Consider the following 22286-nt stretch of genomic DNA (forward strand, 5'->3'; position numbering starts at 1 on the left):
TGGCCGAATGCAGCTGCTCACTGTTAAGACCAGCATAAACTAAGTTTTTGTTTGAGCTAATGTTTTTTTTTAATGCTTTGTAATTTGGTTTATTGATATATTTAGTCGTTTTTGGTGGGAATATATGTTTGAACCATTTGTTAAGAGCATTGCCAAAAATTTTTTTTATTTTTCAGCATTTAAGCTGGCAGACTTTTGCTATGTAAGTTAGCCAATTGTTTGTTAAACTTAGTAATTTCTTTTTTGTACGGTTTGAGGCTTAGCTCAGGTATTTTGATTTTCAATGTTTCTTATCCGATTACTCAATTATTTGAACTAACTCATTCATCAATTAGTGAAGAGTGTGGACGCTGTGCATCGCCAATGTTGAGAGTGCATTGTTCCACTCCGGCGAAATGAGACGAGTCATTGGCTAAAGGCTAGGTTTATCTCCCCCATCCCCCATCGGACGCTGTGCATCTCTGGGGGTCATTGGGCAGGGTTTAGATGGCCTGGACGCTCTGCTTCTCTGCATGATGATTGGATGATCTGTCTGAGGCTGAATCCCTTTTTGATTGACAGCGAAATGAATGAATCAGTGATCTGGTCGTAGTAATATCAATGGGAGGCATTTTTTCGGTTTTCATTCCGTTGTTCTGAGTTGAACCGGAGACTTTCATCATCATCCTAGTTCAATTCAATTCAATTCAATTTTATTTGTATAGCCCTCAATCACAACAGAAGTCTCAAAGGGCTTTACAGAGGCAATATGATACACAATTAGAAATGAAACAACAAAGATGAATAGATACAGTTCAGGTCCTGTTTATCCCCAATCCTTAAGACCCTAGTGACACTTATTTTGTTGAAAAATGGCTAGCCAAATAATGAGCTTCTTTTTCTGGTGTGATTTTTAAAAAAATTGTAGCTGCTTGTTTGAAGACTTTACTTCTGGCAATCTAGTTTCTTTCCCTAAAGACAGCAGGTGCCGCTGAGCCCCTCCATCGTCACAAAGCACTCACAGGCGGACAAAGTTTGAGCTTCCCCGCATTGTAAGACCAGCATCCGCCACTGATATAAAACTATAAAAAGACTGAAGCTGTTGATCCATACAACCAAGGGTTTATAAAGGAAAATCTTGAAATTAAGGGTGCTCAAACTTCTATGAAAGTTTTAGAACACCATTTAGGGCCCAGTTTACATAATGTTGATCTAAATGTCTTATTCTGTTTTTATTTGATAAATAACTTTTTAAAGTGCACAGAAATAATACACACAATCAAAAGAATTGCACACAAGAGTTAATGTTTTCTTTTTAGGTTTTACACTCGTATGGAACGGTAAACTAGTACTTGTGAGTGTGGTTTGCCTGCAAGCGTATTATCTACGGTATAAAGCTATACTGCCATCTGCAGGACAAGCATGGACAAAATGAGCAATTCATGGATCCGTGTTTAAAACAATTTATTCATTGTTCACAGGCGGTGATAACAGTTTTATTATCAGCATATATAGAGATTTATATTCATATACAAAATATTTACACAGCAACTCATTGGTAAAAATGACAGAACCTGCTGGGCATCTGTGTGCGTAGTTTTCTGTTTAGAAGGCGCAACTTACGATCCTTTCTTTGAATAATATTAAAGACAATCAATCATGCTGGATATCCAGATTCCAGCTTATGAGGTTTCTAGAAAAGTTATAGCACATCTTGGGAGGGAGGTGGAAAAAAGTAGCAGTGGTCCAACATTAAGAAAGGCTGCAGCTCAACTGTTTGGATTCTCTCCCCTGAAAAATAAAATGACAATGATGAGAATTATTTTTTTGCCACTTCATGCTTATGCCGCAAATCAAAATCTCCATTTCACCCTGTGGAAAGATGATAAAGTGCCATTTGGGCAGCGTACCTACATGCAAGAATGCTAGTGTTGACTAACTGTTCCACGCGATACCTGTTGTCTCTGCTGCTGGCGTCTGTATTCTTCTTCACTGGCAGCCAGGGCCTGAGCCAGCGCCAGATCTTCCTGTTCCTGAGGACTTGAGAACGAAACAAAAAAAACCTTCTTAAAACATGCTTCCTGCTTTCAGAAACATGGGAAAATGACACATGTTAAAGGCTCTTCATTAAGAACTGGGCTTGTGCTTGATTGTCCGATTGGTGTCCATCTGAGAACATTTCCATGGTATTTTATCAGTTATTAAATAAGTGAAGCTCACCTCAGGTTTGGCTGTGAGGCTGGTCTCGACTCGGCCAAAGACATCTCAAGAGCTCTTTGTAAGGCCTGCTCTTCAGTCTAAAAGAGGAAGCATTAGACTAAGGCCGAATTGTCACATGAAAGTCGTGCAATGTTTTTGCGTACCATGCCCGCCTGAAATGACGCCGACGGCTGCACCACATTTTGTGCTGATACAGAGGTTGTCATTGGCCGGCTCGAGCTGGGCAAGGAAGAGAAGGAAAGAGACTGTAAACTGGATACAGTGTTGCAGGGTTTGTCTGGGAACCATCGCTGCTACCCACTTCCAGTCAAAATGGGTTGGACGATTATCGCCGTCGATGGCAGCCAATGAGTTAATAAAGGTAGTCCCCGAGTTACGACGTACTCGACTTACGTGACTTCGACTGAGTCTCGTCCGCCATTTTGTCTCCAGTCGTTTTTGTTGTTGTTGCATAAACAGTACGTTATTTTTTACTTTATTAATATGACGTGTTCTGTCCTCACTAAATGTGAAGTTGTTCAGCTTTACTGACAGCAAACAAGTTAATTGTTCTTTTTGAAGCTTTTTACTTCCTTCACTTTTGACAATTTGTTAAGCTGTAACACACATTTGTTCACTAATGTTCAAAACGACATTCATTTTAATAATAAAACAACACAAAACAATTGGTGTTCAAACGTCCATCTAGTCTGATCAATATGTAAATTTAGTAGATTAAATTAGCCTAACTTGACTAACAAAAGTCCACTATCCTAAATGCTACGAATGCTAACATATTTACAATTCTCATAGCAAATTGCTCACATTTAACTCCACAGACTGCAGCTGTACACTTAATTACAAATGCTTATTAGCTGAAACAACTTACAGCGTTATGTGTGCCAAACCAAAGCGCAGCAATCCTTTATCCATGTCAGACATCAGAGTCGGCTTCTCAGTCATACAAGGTGACCGTCCATCCAGACCCAATGCTGCCACAAGAGGGGCAGTGTATCCTCCATCAATAAACAAAAAACAATACATTGTACCTCGACATACGATCGCTTCGACACAAAATCTTTTTGACATCCGAAGTAAAATTTGACTCGCCATTTGTTTCTACATCTGACGAAATGCTCAAAATACAACGATTTATGACAGCGTCGCAATTTCATCGTTTTCCCGCAAGTTGAACACACGGCAGATTTTCTTGTGAGAGAAATCAACATGGGTTCCAAGAATGTTAAAGTAGGTGTGAAAAAAGAAAAAAAGTGAGGCTAACCAATGTGAAAATATGAGCGTGTGGTGCGCTTCCGTGACTGCTGCTTGACAATACTCCTCTGACCTCCGTTTGCCAGTCTTTATAAGTAAAGCTGATAATCATTGCCAAAGATATCGCCAGCTTTGTCAGGTTTTTAATCATTTATTTCAGAACTTGTGTAACACAACACGCCAGCTGCCACAACAACAGGACGTTAAAACTGAAAGTAATCTGAACTGAACTCTCACTCTGTCAGCCCCGTGGTGCGTTCATGTACACCACACAAAATACAACTGCCACATTAGAACCCGAGGTATTATTATTACAATTATTAAATCATTATTCCGATTTTTATTCATAATGTATTTGTTTAGCTCTTTGTAAGTGCTATTTGCAATAATAACAGCAGTATTTATTTAGTGTAGGTTTTCAGGCTGTTGAACGAATTAATGGATAATAATGTATTCTTATGGGAAAATCCTGCTCGACATACCACCATTTCAACTTACAAACAAGGTCCCCGAACCAATTAACTTCTTATGTAGTGGTACTACCCAGGGGTCGCGTTAACCGGAAATTTTCCGTCGTTGACCGGTTTTTTAAAACGGTGACGGAAAAAACTGAAGTCCGTCAGTCATTTTGACAGGTTGCAATTCACACCCCAGACCACAGGGTGGCGAGTTAGCATATTAATTAGCCATTGTCTCTCTTAATGCATGACGTCGTTGGCTATTCTGTCAGAATATTGTAGTGTAACCGGGGTCTGGCGGCGGCACCGTGATTGACACATCAACGCGAGGTTCTTATTGGTGCACCTGGTGTGCCAGCGCGTCATCCAATTGATGGACAAGATTGCCGCCTGTGTATAGACCCCGATCACATGACGTCACAACTCCGCCCCCATGACCGGAGCCGCCATATTGTGTGTCAGCCCGTCATGTTTATACATTACCGCTACGTACATGCCTCCTATTACGGCGTGTTTTTCTGCTCGTTAATATTAATAATCAAAATGGTGAAGGCGTGTGTGGCGGTTGGTTGCTGTAACAGAGAAGATAGACGGAGAGACTTGAAGTTCTACCGTATTCTGAGAGACGCGAAGATGAGAGCGAGATGGACTGCTGTAATTCGACAAGAAATCTGGGCACCAAACAATCACCACAGACTAGGCCTGAACGATATATCGTTTAAACATCGCCATCGCGATGTGCGCATGTGCAATAGTCCCATCGCAAGGACGTGCGATAGTTTTTTAATTTCATTTTTTTTAATCCACAAACGTTTGTTTTGAGGAAGGAGAGGGAAAAAAAAGCGCACAGCTTCTCTTTCTCTCCAGCAAGTCATCGGCTCCTCCCCCTCCCCCTGCAACAGCGGAGTGGAGGGAGGAGGGGCCGAACAGCAGAGCGGAGGGAGGAGGGCCCGTTCTCAAAGTGAAAGCAAGCAATCAACACGTTGGAGGAGCAAGGAAGACTGTATCCAAAAGGAGTTTTGGAAGTATTTTGGCAAGAACAAGACTATAAGGGACAAAAAACAGCCCTGTCGACAGTGCCTCGCCATGGTTGCCTCAACAAGAAGTAATCTGTCAAACATGTGGGACCATTTAAAACGCAGGTATCTATGCATTCCTGCTACGAGCTCCCCATCAGAGGCTTTTTAGCACAGGTGGGAACATTGTTACGTGCCAACGTTATTGTCTCAAGCCTGCTATAGTGGATAAACTAATAGTCTTGGCCAAAAACCTATGAGACCCAGTTGAGAATTGCTGAGCAAGGAAGGTGGACGATATGCAGTCAAATACATAACACAGCTGAAGGAATGTCTTTTCTTCTTTTAATGTGACAGCTATCAGGAAGGCAGGAAATTTGGGAGTTAAAATGGTTCTGTTATTCATCACAGTTATTTGCAGTTATTCAGTTCAATTATTTACAAGTTCAATTGAGTTTGTTTCTTTTATATTTAAATTTATTGTAAACCGTATTTTTCAAATAACTATATATAGTACAGCTGCACATAAAGTTTTGATACTTAATATTTTTGTTGAAATATTTTTACAACTTTGTTGCCGTTTTGCAGTTTTATATTGTTATATTTTGTGTAAACAACTCAGGGGACTAATGCACTTGCACTTTTATTAGTCAGATTTAATATTTAAGTTCAAATATGTTGACAACTTTGTTGTTTAACTGAGGTTTTTATGTATTGTTATAGTTTGTGAACTCTTTTGTCATATTTAATATTTTTGTTCAAATATGTTGACAACTGTTGTTTTACTGAGGTTTTTATTTATTGTTATAGTTTGTGAACAACTCTTTTATTTGTCATATTTAATATTTTTGTTCAAATATGTTGACAACTTTGTTGTTATTTTACAGAAGTTTTTATTTGTTATATTTTGTCAAAAACTAAGGGGACTAATGCACCTGCTCTTTTATTTATCATTTAATGTATTTGCTGCTGTTGAAGTGTAAAATATTGTATTCAATAAATGATCTATTTTGTGCAGACATGACTTCTGGATACCTTCATACAGAAATCTTCATCATTAACAAATTAAACGGTATTATATGAATACACTGTGGTCACGGTGTGTTATGTAAAGTATTTCCAAACAGCTATTCAAGTCATTTAGTGAAAATTTCTTTAAAAAAGATAGATCTTTTTTTTTTTAATATTGCAATATAATATCGCAATATATTGCAAACCTAAAAAAAATCGCGACAATAGTTTTTTCCAATATCGTTCAGGCCTACCACAGACTATGTAGTAGTCTTTTTATATCTGGTAAGATGCATTTAATATATATTTAGAAGATTTTGGGCTGACAACCACAATTAAGATCATTGTGTGACGTTGGTGATTGGGGTCTATGTAGTTGCCTCCTTTTCTTTGGGGGCGGAGTTGTTGGCGGTAAGCAGAGTAAAAAGGGAGAAAAATACCACGACCTCCGTGTCTAATTTTTCGCCGCCAAGCAAGCGTTACAATATTAATTAAAAATGAATGAAAACTAAATCCTATTGAATATGTCATCATTATCATTTTAAAAATTTAAGTGACGGGTAAAAATAGACTATGACCGGATTTTTATGACACTGTCAGTCAAAATGACAGACAACGAAAATGTCTAGCGCAACCTCTGGTACCACCGTACTTCGGGAATTTTTGGATACCGTAATTTCCCGAATATAACGCGCACTTTTCCCCCCCAAAATCAACTTGTAAAATCATGGTGGGCATTATGTAAACGGGTACATGGATGGAGACAGAAATATATATATTTTACATATATATACATATATAGACAGATTTTTTTTTTTTATTGACACGGCCACGTTGTGTTGAAGAAACGTATGCGGCGACCCGTTGCCGACCATTACGGTACGTGACGTCAACATTATGTTTCGGTAATACTTCACTGATCGGCCGAATGATTTCGTCTGTGTTAAATTCTGCTTTTTTCCACTCTTCATAAAGCACAGAATTTAGTTTCTTGAACTCATTTGAGTCAACGTTTATTGCAGCTCCGCAACTCATACCATAACAAACGTAACAGACTTCCTGTGTGTGTCCGTCAACTATATCTGTCCCTCGGGAAACTCAAACCCAAATAACAATAGTTCCTATTGTTACTGTCGTGTTGACAGCAATGAGCTCTCACGGATTTCCGACTTAAACGTTCTCACTTTCATTTTACCTTATCAATCCATGGAAGAAACATTTATTCATCATGATGAAATGAGCAAGTTATACAGCAGCCTTTAAAAGAAAAGTAACATCTGTTTTGTTTTCTCCTAGACTCTGGTATGTTGGAGAAGTTGTCAAATCATATCATTACCGTAAATATTGTCAGTTTATGCTATGGTAATGTTTTGAACTACCAATGTGCTATGCTTGTGCTGTGTTTCCCCAGTCAGTAAAATGACATTTCTGTATCTGAACACGAACTCTGTTTTCTTTTATTCTTCTATTTATTAGTGCTAAAGTTAGGGCGCGCGTTATAAACGGGTACAATAATTTCCCCTAGATTTTACAAGTAAATTTGGGGTGCGCATTATACACGGGTGCGCCTTATATTCGGGAAATTACGGTAGTTATTTTGAGATTTACTTAAAGGGGTAATTCCAATTAACGCGGAAATTTGGGCGTAGGAACGGAACTCGTTTGTAACCCGGGGACTACCTGTACTCAAAAAAAAAAAAGCTAAAAAACCGATGTTTTTTCTGAAAATATCATGATCAGGCCTGATTTCCGATCAGATCAGGGACATCCCAAGTAATAACCTACATCCGTTATCATACAATACATCAATTGGGGAAAGGTTATTTTCTATAATATTTATAATCTTTCTTACTTGCTATTGTGACCTCTGCTGGTTGAACTGCCACCATTAGAAACTGATCTGGCGTGTCCTGAAGAGGATGAGGCAGAGGTAGAGGAAGAGCTCTGAGCCCGCATTAAAGCAGCATGTCTAAGAACAAAAATGCAACAAGTAATTAGACGAGCTGCATTTTAGTAAAGCATAATTAGACAAAGACCTACCCAGCCTGGGACAGAGGTTTGCCGTCAGTCTTACAATCATGGTCGAGTGGGTGTCGGTGTTTAAGACAGTAATTTAAATGACACTGGTCACATGTCACACGCATCATTTCCTTCTGCTTACAACCTCCTTTGGAACACTTGTTGGTGAAAATCTGGAAGAAGAAAGATTGTCTTTTTAAGATAGAAATACAACAGGTTTTGTAAATTGTAAAAGGATTTTCAGTTGGCAACTTAATTTATTAATTTGGGTATTTGCTAGGGTTACATTTCTTCCAGCTGTATTTCTTAGCTTCTTTACAATTATGATCAGGGTTTCCCCTGGGATTTTTTGAAGCTGTGATGGTGGTGGGCTGCATCGAAGGCCGACTGTCCCACATGTTGTGCCGCGGCAAAATTGCTTCATATCATGACTAATGAGAATTTTTTTAACATTTTTTTTTTTTCCAAGGAGAACCAGAACAAAGATCTATTTGAAAATTTCGAAGCTTGATGGTCTACATTTAGGATGGAGTAATGGGGCCAAATAGAAAATAAATAAATGTCTATTTTTTATGTCCCAAAAATGCAGGGCTCACCCCTCCCGCTCAAGTTGTTGCTCAGTGTCAGTGAGTGAGCTGTGCTGAACGTTGGCCGGAGGACATGAAACACCTCAACTTTTCCCCTCTTGAAGAAAAAGAAGTCGCTGGTATGGGAATACTTCGGGTACAGGAAAGTTAAGGACAGCTGCGGCTTACGTGGGCCAACCGACATGAAAAACATGTTTGCGGGGGGTGGCTACCAGAGAGGCCAATATCTCCAATATGATTTCGCATTATACAAAATTAAAGGTTGGTAAACGCTGTCATGAATGTTTCCCACTATCTACGAGAGTTAACTCCGGCGTGTGAGTTGTGTCTAGCAGTGGTAAAACATACTGTAATGTTAGCTTGTTAACGAGGCAGATAATGTGGCTAATTAGCATGCCAATTAAATTTTATTTAGAATCTTTATTTATTTATTTACCTTAAAATTATACTTATATTCCAATTTGCAAATAAGTTGTTTTTAAAAATAAATACAGTAAATAAATAAAAATCATGTTCAATGTAAAAGTTTTTTTTGGTAACCCAGAAATCTCAAAACAAAACATTTTAGAGCTGTAATTGCAATACCGTGATATTTTTGCTCAAGGTTATCATACCGTCAGAATCTCATACCGGCACATGCCTAGTAAGGTTAATGTAGCTGTAAACACCTACGCACTTTACGTACAGTGGACCACAAAAGTGAGTAAACCCCTCGCATTTCTGCAGATATTTAAGTATATCTTTTCATGGGACAACAAACTGACAAAATGACACTTTGACACAATGAAAAATAGTCTGTGTGCAGCTTTTATATTAGAGTTCATTTATTTTCCCCTCAAAATAAAATATAGCCATTAACGTCTAAAACCCTGGCAACAAAAGTGAGTACACCTCTATGAAAAAACGTACATCCCTAAATGTCCAAATTGAGTACTGCTTGTCATTTTCCCTCCAAAATGTCATGTGACCCGTTACAGGAGTGCTGTGAGCATGAATTTCGTTGCTCATGCATCGTGTAACATTATTATACTGTATCATTATCATACTGTACACTTATTCGGCATGTTGTTCTCTATTGTACTTTTATTGTAAACTGCCTTTCAAGATGACACACCGTTATATCCCGAATATAACGCGCACTTTTTTCCCCCCAAAATCAACTTGTAAATTCATGGTGCACATTATAAACGGGTACATGGATGGAGACAGAAATATATATATATATATACATATATAAACCGATTTTTTTTATTGACAGGGCCACGTTGTGTTGAAGATACGTATGCGGCGATCCGTTGCCGACCATTACGGAACGTGACGTCACCGTTTTGTTTCGGTAATACTTCACTCTGATCGGCCGAATGATTTCGTCTGTGTTAAATTCTGCTTTTTTCACTCTTCATAAAGCACAGAATTTAGTTTCTTGAACTAATTTGAGTCAAAGTTTATTGCAGCTCCGCAACTCGGATCATAACAAACGTAATAATACAGGCTTTCTGCGTGTGTCCGTAAACTATATCTGTCCCTCGAGAAACTCAAACCCAAATAACAATAGTTCCTATTGTTACTGTTGTGTGTTTTATCTTGTCTTGAAAAAAAAAAATACTTTGAGTGCCTGTTCAACGTTTTGTTTCTTGCTTTCAATGAACTTAAATACCGACAGTCCGGCTATAATGTGGCGCTCTTTTGTCTAGCCTCAGCGGGCCTCTGGCTCACAGACAATCACAACATAGATATGACAATACAGCAGTATCCAGTGCCACAACATAGAACAACATAACATAGAATACCAATATGTCAGAGTGTTGACAGCGATGAGCTCTCTCGGATTTCCGTCTTGCGTTCTCACTTTCATTTTACCGTATCAATCCATGGAAGAAACATTTATTCATCATGATGAAACGAGCAAGTTATACATTAGCCTTTAAAACAAAAGTCACATCTGTTTTGTTTTCTCCAGATTCTGGTAAATTGGAGAAGTTGTCAAATCATACTATTACCGTAAATATTGTCAGCTTATGGTAATGTTTTGAACTACCAATATGCTATGCTTGTGCTGTGTTTCACCAGTCAGTAAAATGACATTTCTGTATCTGTACACGAGCTCTGTTTTCTTGTATTCTTCTATTTATTGATATTAAAATTAGGGTGCGCGTTATAAACGGGTACAATAATTTCCCCTAGATTTTACAAGTAAATTTGGGGTGCGCATTATAAATGGGTGCGCCTTATATTCGGGAAATTACGGTATCTGTTCTATGTGTTGGATTTTATCATTTTATTCCAACAAAAATGCGAGTTATGATTTTTTTCCTCTTCATTGGACATTTTATGGCTGGTGCGACTTACAGTCCGAAAAATACGGTACTTAAATATCTGCAGAAATTCGTGGGGTGTACTCATTTTTGTGATACACTGTACATGTACCTTGGCTGGGAACTACGACGAAGCATTGGCATAAATCTTTCATGGATAATAATTTGATGAAGATGAGGCAAGAGAAAAAAAGGCAAACAACAACTACGAGACTGACTGTCAAATTAATAGTATGAGAATGAAAATCGTATTATTACGTAGGGCTAATGTAGCTGAATAAGCAGCCATGTACTTCACAAAGCGCGTTGCCGCCTCCGTTAGAATCAACAATATTGAAAGCATCTTGTGCTTCAGAATCTGTTTAACAAATAAGGAAATCCTTAATATTTTGCCTCATCTACATCAAATTTTAATCAAGACGTATTTATACTAATGCTTCGTCGTCATTTTAGTAGTTGCTGTGTGCCCATTGTTAAAAGGGCAAATCTCTAAAGCAACACGGTTTGTTTATCTCGGTCCATGATGCGTTTGTGTCGACAGTTGTCAGACAGTGGCGAAAACATCAATATGATGCCAACGCGATCGCAGACATCATCAGACTACGAAGCTCGTCGCCACGGCCGCACAGCAAGAAGGTGAGAGCAACAACAGGTGTTGTGCCGAAAAATAGCCGCCCTGCGTGAAATGTCCCCCTGACGGGAGCGCCCACACGGAAACGACTTTCTTGTACCGTGAATATGTATTATTTTACTGTGCTTGAACTAATAAATGCCATACCTGTGTGATTGTCATTGGGATATGGTCGTGAAAACCTGTAGACTACCGTAATTTCCCGAATACAAGGTGCATCCGTGTATAATGCGCACCCCAAATTTACTTGTAAAATCTAGGGAAAATTATTGTACCCGTTTATAATGCGCACCCTAATCTTAGCACCAATAAATAGACGAATACAAGAAAACAGCTCGTGTACAGATACAGAAATGTCATTTCACTGACTGGTGAAACACAGCACAAGCAGTGTAGCATTGGTAGTTCAAAAAATTAACATAAACTGACAATATTTACGGTAATAATATGATTTGACAACTTCTCCAACTTAGCAGAATCCAGGAGAAAACAAAACAGATGTGACTTTTCTTTTAAAGGCTGCTGTATAACTTGCTCGTTTCATCATGATAAATAAATGTTTCTTCCATGGATTGATACGGTAAAATGAAAGTGAGAACGTTTAAGTCGGAAATCCGTGAGAGCTCATCACTGTCAACACGACAGTTACAATAGGAACTATTGTTATTTGGGTTTGAGTTTTCCGACGGACAGATATAGTTGACGGACACACACAGGAAGTGTGTTGTTACGTTTGTTATGGTCCGAGTTGCCGAGCTGCGATAAACGTTGACTCAAATGATTTTAAGAAACTAAATTCCGTGCTTTATGAAGAGTGAAAAAAGCAGAATTTAACAGACGAAATCATTCGGCCGATTAGAGTGAGGTATTACCGAAACAAAATGGTGACGTCACGTACCGCAATGGTCGGCAACGGGTCGCCGCATACGTTTCTTCAACACAACGTGGCTGTGTCAATTTTAAAAAATCTGTTTGTGTATATATATATATATATATATATATATATATATATATATATATATATATATGTGTGTGTGTGTGTGTGTGTATATATCGGTCTCCATCCATGTACCCGTTATTAATGCGCACCATGATTTTACAAGTTAATTTTGGGGGAAAAAAATGTGCGTTATATTCGGGAAATTACGGTAATACATTTCTGTTCAAAGATGGTTATGTGGCCCAGTCCACGATTTGTTACTAAAATACAGTACTAATATTTTGTGTAATTTAATTATTTAAAATTGATCTTACAGTCGTAAATCCATTACTGTACTGCGTCCATGAAAACATTTGATGTTTTCACGTCAATAAAGCGTTATATATAAGCGCTCCCGTCAGGGGGGACATTTCACGCGGGGCAGCCATTTTTTGGCACACACCGGCCCGTTGTCGATCAAGTTTCATTTTACAATCGTGACAACGGTGACGCTCAGCTGACCAAATGTCGGTTTATATTTTGGCCGGTGCCAATTTTGGGTACCCGACTCCTCATCGTGACATAAACTGGAGTATGATTGGAAATTTTGTGGTCTCAGGACGAGCTCTGACGCACGGGACGGGACCGGACAGGAGGAAACATCGGTTTGGGCATCAAATATGGATCTGGCAACTGGATCGACCGAAGCTTTTCCAAATAACGGCTTTTATGCAACTCATCCAATGAGTTTACAGCGTCTGAAAGGACCGGGGCTTTCATAATTTGTAAGTGAATCCACCTTTAGAAACTACGATCATTGACAATACAGACACACAATGACGGACAATATGGCGGCACAATACAGCGATCACGTGATTGTGTGACGTTGGTGATCGGGGTCTATAGGACATGACGATTCGGGTAAAACACATGCCAAAAAGAACCTAAAACATAATGTCAAGATTAAGGTCGTTTTCACAGGTTTAAACCAGAATTACTTTCATTACCTTGAAATACCTTTCTGTGGATTTTCTCCCGACTCCTCGTCAACATAGTCAAACTCACGCTTACAACAGGAGAACCGATGTGCTTTTCAAAATAAAGCATGTAAAAGAACAATTTGTATTTGACATGCTATTTCAGACGACTTCTGGCAAATAGTGCGCAAATAATGAGATATATTCTTTTAGACATATTGTTAAATTATTAATTCTAATGCATCTTTAAAAAAAAAAAAAATCATTTGCAAGGCGTGGAGGATCGCCACAATCTTTTATGGGTAGGGGAAACCCCGGTGATTGATTGATCAACTACATTGACATTATTAAATGACAAGGCAACTTTAGAAACACGTTATTTTTTAAATATAACATGTTAAAAGGGCTGAAGTTTCCAAAATCTGCATTAAAAAACTGATTTTTGCACTAACCTTCCTTTTCCGTTGTGCGGGATCCGATTTGCAATCCCGATCGATGTGCTCCCCGACTTTAATATCGGGCGTCTCTCCTCTCTTGATAGGAATGGGGATGTTGCACAATGGGCACACGGGGACCTGGACATCCTGTGAAAAAGAAATAACAAATTGGAATTGGGCGTTGTCTAATGTGCAGTGGCGCCTCCAGAAATTTTTCATAGGGGTGGCCAGATGGGGCCACTTAAAATCTTGGGGTGGCCAAAAATAAAAGCCATAATTTCAGGTTTTCATTATATTATTGCAGTAAAAAGGTCAGGGGAAAACTATTAGAAAGACTTACAGACACGGCTACTGATATACTTTGGTGTATTGTGTAATATTTCATGTTAATAATGATTTAATGTGCATAGTCCATAACTGTCCAGTCAACATTTTGAGTTCCACAACAATTCTGTTTTATTGTGTTATATATTAGGCATTAGGTGTACATTTAACTAGGCATGTCAAACGATTAACATTTTTAATTGAGTTCATCACAGCTTAGAAATTAATTAACCGTAATTAATTGCAATTCAAACCATCTCTAAAATAAGCCATATTTTTCTGTAAATTATTGTTGGAATGGAAAGATCAGACGGATATATACATTCAACGGACTGTACATAAGTACTGTATTTGTTTATTATAACAATAAATCCACAAGATGGCGTTAACATTATTAACATTCTTTCTGTGAAAGGGATCCACGGATAGAAAGACTTGTAATTCTTAAAGGATAAATTTGAGTTTGTATATTGTGACTAAATATTGCCATCTAGTGTATTTGTTGAGCTTTCAGTAAATGATACTGTAGCAACTTAACTGTTCTGCCCAAATGCATGATGGGAAGTGGTGCAACCATGAATGTGTGTGGTGGCTGCAAATGCGATGTCTTCTCTGCGTTGGGTACACTACAGGGTGTTAAAGGGTATGAAAACGCAAAGGGGGTGTGAGACATCAATAGAACCGTTATGTGCCAAGATAACAAATTTTGATAAAGTTAACAAAAAAATCAATCACAATAATGAGCAATTATCGAAAATAGATCGAAAATGAAAAAAACATTTCCAAAAGTGTTCAGAAAACAGCCGAATGGGGCCTCCGCCAGTTAACATAACAAGGAAACAAAAGGTCGAGGCAGGTGCCATCGTTGTTTATCGACGAGAGAGTTGCGTTCGTGTTTTCTCAAAAAAATCGCTAAGATGGTTCAAACCTGTCACGCTATGTGGTTTACAAATAGCCATTTGTCGCAATGTAGTACCCATGAGTTCCCGAACATGAGAAAAAGAGCTGGACTACGCAGACAATGAGTAAAGTTCGTCAGTGCTAAGAGGGCTAATTTTGCAGACCCAGCCTCCAGCACGGTTTTGTGTGGTGTGCATTTTACACCTGAAAGCTATACGAACTATGGGCAAATGAAATCAGGTTTTGCCAAGAAATTGCTGCTGAAAGCAGATGCGGTGCCCGGTGAAAGAGGACGATGACTGGCTCTGGTGAGACCACCTCACCACCCCAGGCAAAGCAAAGGAGGGAAATGGCCAGAGTGAGTACTCTTTTATAATAAAAAACCTATCACGCATTGGATATAGGACTGGACACATGTATAAATTATCGCTCGTAAAATATATAGAACAAATCCTCTAATCCCATTCATATTTGTGTCGGTTGGCAGAGCGAAACCGATGATAGCATATTAAATGACAATTATTCTATACATTACTTTATTTTGCGGTCACGGTGTGTCAGCTTCACAAAAAGAAATGCAAAACAAACCATTCGGTGATTCTGTTGCCGCCGGTATTTCATCAGTGTGATTGCTCCTCTCAATGATCCTTTCATTAGGCTGCATTGGCTTTCGTTTGGGCTCAAATTGATGACCAAAAACACCAAAGAAAGGTTCATAACTCTCCTCGTCACCATTAGAAGAATGTTTGTTACGTCGGATTCGTCGCTGCAAATAGAAACAAAATTGTCCGCCATCATCGCCGCCATTCAGTACTAAGCACTGAGCCGGTTGTTTCCCTATAGTGACGTCACACACACAATATGCTAGATTTCCGGCATCTCGGGGGCGGGTCCTTTTAGCTTGACAATCGACCTAATTTCTATCATTTTCTTGGTGTTGCGATGTGTGTAATTACACGAAGTGGCATGATATGAATTCAAAAGGCATGCGTTGATGGATAAATGATGGAATATTAGCATTTCCCCAGGTGTTGTCATACCCTTTAAGAAAAAGATCAACTCCTGTCATTCTTCCCCACGTCGCTTCCCACAATATTTATAGTTGCTGTGGGAGAGATGACAAAGCTTTTGCCAATTAAAAGCACGGCCCCAATGAATGCTTGACACTAGAGGTGTGCAAAATTTCCGATTCTTTGATTATTCGCGATTCGGCCGTGGAAGATTCGAGAACGATTCACAAACATCCAAATTCCGATTATTGAAATATGCCAAGTAAAGCGGAAGTACAACACACTCAGTGCGCCGCGCGGTCAATGAGGAGCGGAGCGAGAGTAGCTAAACATCATGCTTCTCATTACCCGGCCCCTCGGGTAATGCCAATGCTCAACTCACGGCTCTAGCTCAACTCATGCCACGAGATAAAAACACATACCTGACTGCTGCCGAAAAGCTGCTACAAAGTACTTCCACATAATGTTACGGTAGATATCATTTATATAGGACTAGATGCAATATAGATTCGGTAGCGTTAGCAGCACATCTACAAAAAGCTAGATGCGGGCGTTAGTAAACGGCCGCCATCTTAAAGCAGTACACTTCCCTGCAAGGCTGTTGTAGCGAACCTTCTTAGCAAACCTAATTACCTTTTTATCTAAAATACTCCTAAATCGGTAAAATATTGACTTGAATCTATCTTTAAAATAGTTTTAAAACTTTCACACGTCGAAAGTAGACAAAAGGGAAATTATGGAATAACGGGAGCAATTTTAACAACTTTAACGGTTGATTCACAACATTAAATTAATTGAATGTAGTTTAAAGCCATGTTAACTTGATACTGAAATAGTAGTTTGGTTTAGCCTGAGAGTATTTTTGAAAAATTTTGGAACTAATGTACAAAACATTTATAAAAAAAAAAAAAATTTTTAAACGAGGGGGGTGCATTAATAATGGTTTTATAATCGAATCGGAGCCTCTGAATCGTAATCGTAATCGAATCGTTAGGTGCCCAAAGATTCCCAGCTCTACTTGACACTGTGCTTTATCTCTGTATATAAGTAAAATGGCCCCATTGTAGGCTGTTTGCGGCAATGCGTGAATGAGTCGTACCGCTAATGCGTTAATTGCGATATTTTCACGTGATTAATTTAAAAAAATTAATTACTGCCCGTTAACGCGATAAATTTGACAGCCCTACATTTAACAAATCAAAATAAATGCATTCATTTGGGATGAAATCCATAACTGATGCTACAACAATCTAACGATATACTGGCAAGCGGGGTGGCCAGTGGGGTGGCAAACCACGGCCACCCCTGGCCACACCCTGGTGGCGCCACTGCTAATGTGACAACCGTGATCGACACAACACTGGCTGACCTTTTTGTAAGACGAGGTGCATTTGTGGTGCGCGTAAGTGACATGGTCCTTGCAAAATATTTCTTGACAGGCGTCACATTTCATGGGAAGGAAGTCTGGAGAGGAAAAGCAGGTTGTTAATTTTCATGATGAAATCAAGAAACATTCATCCATCTTTCCAGCAGTGTTCACCTACCTAAACGCTTGCAGGTCTTCTCTGAACAATGTTCTCCAAGATCTGGAAATTCCATGGCATAGGCTCAACTAAAGAAAGAAATTACATTATCTTGTGAGTGATGGAAATGAAAACTGGAGCCGTGATGACGATGTAAACAGTGCGACTCTACCGGATGTTGCGGTCTAGCTCGTAGCAATAGCTACCTTTATGCCAAGTCATGGTTACATGGCTAAATAAACACACATTATTAAGTTATCAATTACAACCTTAAAGACAAGAGAATTATTCACCAAGTCGACCATAATATACGATAATATTTCCGCCATGGAGAGAGCACATTCCTCAAATATGTCAATTTTGCCAGCAGAAAAATCGCTAGCCAGGCTATGCTACGACCAAAGATTAGCTACTGGGTGAAGTTACATAACTAATATCGACTAAAGCTATTCCGGAATGACTCGGGAGTCATTTGGGATAATACGATGATGTTAATACGACTGCCGTATTTCACCAACTCTTCCAGGCTAGCAGTTAGCAAGTGGCTAACAGCAATATTTAGAAGACTACTAAAATTACATAACAGTACTTCACGCAAAATACGGCAAGGCGGATGGTTAATTAGCAAGGAATTTATCATATTTAAGATTTGTACGGCGAATATTTGGCGAAATGAGAACGAACACGACAGTAGTGGGAGAAGTGAGGCATTGACTCACCAGTTCCAAACTCGTTGCAGTCTTACAGGCGTATAATTAAGTACAAATAGTAAATTTCAAGCCTTATTCGTGTTAAATCCGCGCAGGGTGACGCTCGTAGTCCTTCTGTTGGCTAAACAACTTATCATTCAGGCGTTCAAGTGTGGGCATTTGAGGTGTCTGTGAAGGGCCGCCCACACGGCTACGTCACCGTGACGTCACCCACATTGACGTCATTCATATTGTTTTTGAACCGTCCGGAACCTAGAAGGTTCGAGGTTTCACCAGATTGTTGTGTCATCTTTGACACTTTTCAATATTTACTTATGAAACAAAAATCCATTGCAATAAAAAAATAAAAATAAAATAAAATAGAAATTATGCTCAAAAGTAGATTTTATATGTTTGGATATGATATGATGATGTGATAATAAAAAATAATAAAATCATTAAACATGGAAAATGTACATGTGTATACTATTTATTTTTCAAAAAATATGTATCTAATATCATGATGTCAGAATTTGTGTCAAATGTTATGAGATGATCCAAGTGAAATGATGAGATATCCCGATCACGCCATCGGAAATCGGGGCAATCGGGCCATTTTTCAGAGGATCAGAATCAAGTGAAAAGGATAGGCTTTTTAATTAAAAATTATATATATGCGTTTCCATGCTTTATGCTCGTTCCATCCTGCTGCTTTTCTTGCTCAACAGTGTAGCTGGCTTGGTGCTTAAAGTGCATGTGACACGAAAAAGCATGTTTATTTCATAATACACGCGGTATTTTATGCTCCTGAATGATATGGACCGCTTGGATGTGTGTGGAAGTGATCGCTATATTTATTTATTTTTTTTAATCCCGCGCCATGAAAATGAGTGACTTCTGACAACAGTCTCGAGTTGAGAAAGAGGGCGCTGTGACGTGTACAGTAGAAGGAGTCCTCTTCACTATGCAGCCGTACTGTTGTATGAGAAGAACTATGGATTCGGCGGATTTTGCGGATTAATACATTTTTCGCATCACGCCAGCCAAACGCCTGCAGAAAAATCTTGCTGTATGAGGGAGAAGCGTGTGCGCCTTTTTGGAGTTTCAAAAGGTTCCCATTCACCATGGATATTGGCCAAAACAAGTCCTACCACTGTGGGACCATAGGACATACGAGGAAGTGAGTAACCATCTTGTTTTGTATTATGTCAAATACTGGGATCATTTTAATACGGAGGTGGGTTGCATTTTGTGACTGACATGCTCCTTGTCGCACATACCCCCGCCGGGCGAGCACTATACTTGGCTTTTGCACTCTTGGTGTGCCCGATGTTCTGTCAAATTTTCCACCCGATCAGAAATTGCAACTTTTTGTTAAAAATAGCCGCGAATACAACGATTACAAAGTAAACACTACAAACTTTCTTTAAATAAAGGACTACTTACGTTTGATCATTGATAGGCATGTAAAAAGCTCTCCTAATGCACATTAGCTGCACGTTAGCTGCACAGCAACTGCAGCCGCCCGTCTCCGGGGAATGAACTGTAAATTGCTCTCTGCCGGGTAGTTTGCTGATCAGCGAAGACAATCGACAACCCAGTCGTCATGTCTAAAGTTCTGGGCTAGTTATGTGTGATTTTCCGCTTCGAAGACTTTGAAACATCACTCGGTTCGGGTTAGCATGTCGGCTAGCTGTCACGCCTCTTGGTTTGTTTACATTCTCCGAAGCTGGGGAAGGGAAATGACATAAACCCGATTTAGGTGTCATAAAATATCGTTCGGGAGGTGCGACAGTAAAGGTGAAGTCGACAGTTTTGACCATTATGGAGTAATTTTGCCATGTCGTCCTGAATAAGTGCGTTTTTATTCTTTCATATTCCATTTAGCATAAGACTGTTATTTGTCATGACCATGCTATTTATTTAGCAATTGGGGAAAAATACTTGGATAAAAATAATATCCTCTAAAAAATATTGAAGTAGAGAGACAGAAACAATGACATTTTGCAGCTCTTCGTCGCGTTTTTCTCGTTGTGAATAATTCCCCCTCGACGGGCTGACTGGTCCTTCTCAAGCCATTTATTTAGCTATTGGGGAAAAAATACTTGGATAAAAAGAATATCCTGTAAAAATATTGGAGTAGAGAGACTGAACAATGACATTTTGCGGCTCTCTTCGTCGAGTTTTCCTCATTCTGAATAATTCCCCCTCAATGGACTGCATACTAAATCAGGTGAAATCGTGACTCCGCTGACGTCATCCACCTGTTGGGGACGCTAGAGCCCTATAATGGTAGGCGTGGCTAACCGGCAGATTAAAAGACTAATTTCTCGTCATCTGCGCTTTGCTAAATTGTTGTATAAAGTTGAATCGTCTCAAAATATGATTCTAATTCACATAATAATGCTATTTAAGACTTTTTTTTCTCATGTCGTATGCTCTTTAAAGTTAACGATGATTGAAAGGTTTGTAGCTTTTGATCTTGCGAGAGAAAGGCTCAGTAGCACTACGATCAAAGGCACAAATGTGTTAATCTGTAAAGTCCTTTGAGACATCTGTTGTGATTGAGGGCTATACAAATAAAATTGAATTGAATTGAATTGAATCATCGTTTCGTCAATCTTTGTTGTCGAGAGGCTGTTCTTGGGAGCGTGAGTGAATTTTAGTGGATTCCCTCAATGAAGTATTTAATAAGGACTAGCATTTTTCTGCATTATTCTTGGGTAAGAATAAGAATCCAGGTTCCTGCCACATCCCCCCCAAAATATGCATGGTATGCATATTGAACTCTCCAAATTGTCTATAGTTGTGAGCGTTTGCGTGAATGGTTGTGCCCCGCCTTCTGCCTGGAGTAAGTTGTGATAGGCTCCAGCACCCTTGCGACCCTCGTTAGGATAAGCTATTCAGAAGATGAATGAATGATATGAATGTTAAAGAGAGCGATTAAAAGTATGGAGTTAAAGGTAATGCAATGAAAAATGTGTGTGTGCCTACATTTTGTGCAACCAAGGCAAAAAGTAAGTGTGGAGCCTTGGCAATATACTGTATATCTCAATGTTATTTTTTTTTTCAATATCGTTCAGGCCTAATTTATATATATATGTATATGGCGGGAAACACTCAGGTGACTCGAAGTTCCACTCTGAGACTCCCAATTTGGCCAAATTTCAAAATTGTCCAATATGCATTGTGATACATCATTGGAAAGCTTAAAATCTCAATTTTCTGGGGGTTAGGGTTAGGGACTCGAACCAAAGTATTTTCATGAAATTCTGATGTGTGATTTAATCTCACAGATTTGTTTTTTTTTCAAGTCAGTTCATGTTCATGTCAGTGTCCCTCTGAAGTGGACCCATTCTTGAGACTTGGACTTAGAAGCCCCCGCGTTGCAATACGGTAATGCACATAATGCAAACATTGATCCAAATGAGGGATGGCTTGCTTGACTTCGTTGTTCCTTGTAGAGGCTGGCCTGACCGCAGTAGTTTTGCAAGTTTGAAAAATTTACACAGATTAATGCTATGCTAACTCTGATGCAGGTCAGACTTTTGGTAGCAAAATTAGTGGTGTTTCCCCCACCTCCACAACATTGACGTCTTTTTACATTACTTACAGTGGCTTGTGCTGGCCGAAATAAAAACTTCTAATATCTCTCCTCTTCGAAGGGAGTAGAGGAGGCGACATGTTATATTTCTGTCGGCAGGGTTGTGCGAGTGTGTGTCTGTGTGGCGGGAGGAGGGGGCAAAGGTTTTTCAAAAGATCTCAAAACAACATACAGTGCCTTGCAAAAGTATTCGGCCCCCTTGAACCTTGCAACCTTTCGCCACATTTCAGGCTTCAAACATAAAGATATAAAATATTAATTTTTTGTCAAGAATCAACAACAAGTGGGACACAATATTGAAGTGGAACAAAATTTATTGGATAATTTAAACTTTTTTAACAAATAAAAAACTGAAAAGTGGGGCGTGCAATATTATTCGGCCCCCTTGCGTTAATACTTTGTAGCGCCACCTTTTG

At 39.1% G+C, this 22286-nt stretch overlaps 1 protein-coding gene across 3 annotated transcripts; it reads right to left on the reverse strand.

Moving 5' to 3' along the window:
• Positions 1 to 1432: 1432 nt before the first annotated feature.
• zfand2a (zinc finger, AN1-type domain 2A) lies at positions 1433 to 18462 on the reverse strand. Of its 3 annotated transcripts, none has more exons than XM_057817874.1 (10): positions 18297 to 18462; positions 17599 to 17666; positions 17424 to 17518; positions 13836 to 13967; positions 7976 to 8127; positions 7788 to 7904; positions 2343 to 2418; positions 2200 to 2276; positions 1935 to 2019; positions 1433 to 1770 (listed from the first exon to the last, which is right to left on the reverse strand). In XM_057817874.1, exons 2-10 carry the CDS (start codon positions 17651 to 17653, stop codon positions 1732 to 1734), a joined length of 828 nt encoding a protein of 275 aa, XP_057673857.1. In that variant the 5' UTR covers positions 17654 to 17666; positions 18297 to 18462; the 3' UTR covers positions 1433 to 1731. The 3 variants fall into 3 exon arrangements, with proteins under 3 accessions (XP_057673857.1, XP_057673859.1, XP_057673858.1); XM_057817876.1 differs by having other exon boundaries at positions 1890 to 2019; XM_057817875.1 differs by having other exon boundaries at positions 1894 to 2019; positions 18297 to 18461.
• Between the last annotated feature and the right edge of the window lie 3824 nt (positions 18463 to 22286).

Source organism: Corythoichthys intestinalis, chromosome 16 (genome assembly GCF_030265065.1).
Source record: "Corythoichthys intestinalis isolate RoL2023-P3 chromosome 16, ASM3026506v1, whole genome shotgun sequence".
NCBI lineage: Eukaryota > Metazoa > Chordata > Actinopteri > Syngnathiformes > Syngnathidae > Corythoichthys > Corythoichthys intestinalis.

Excerpts from the sequence above, each read along its gene's own strand:
- zfand2a (XM_057817874.1), bottom strand. The coding sequence starts at position 17,653 with ATGGAATTTCCAGATCTTGGAGAACATTGTTCAGAGAAGACCTGCAAG. Across the intron at positions 2,020-2,199 it reads GCCTCACAGCCAAACCTGAG|TCCTCAGGAACAGGAAGATC; the intron begins GTGAGCTTCACT and ends TTCGTTCTCAAG. Across the intron at positions 1,771-1,934 it reads GCCAGCAGCAGAGACAACAG|GGGAGAGAATCCAAACAGTT; the intron begins GTATCGCGTGGA and ends TTTATTTTTCAG.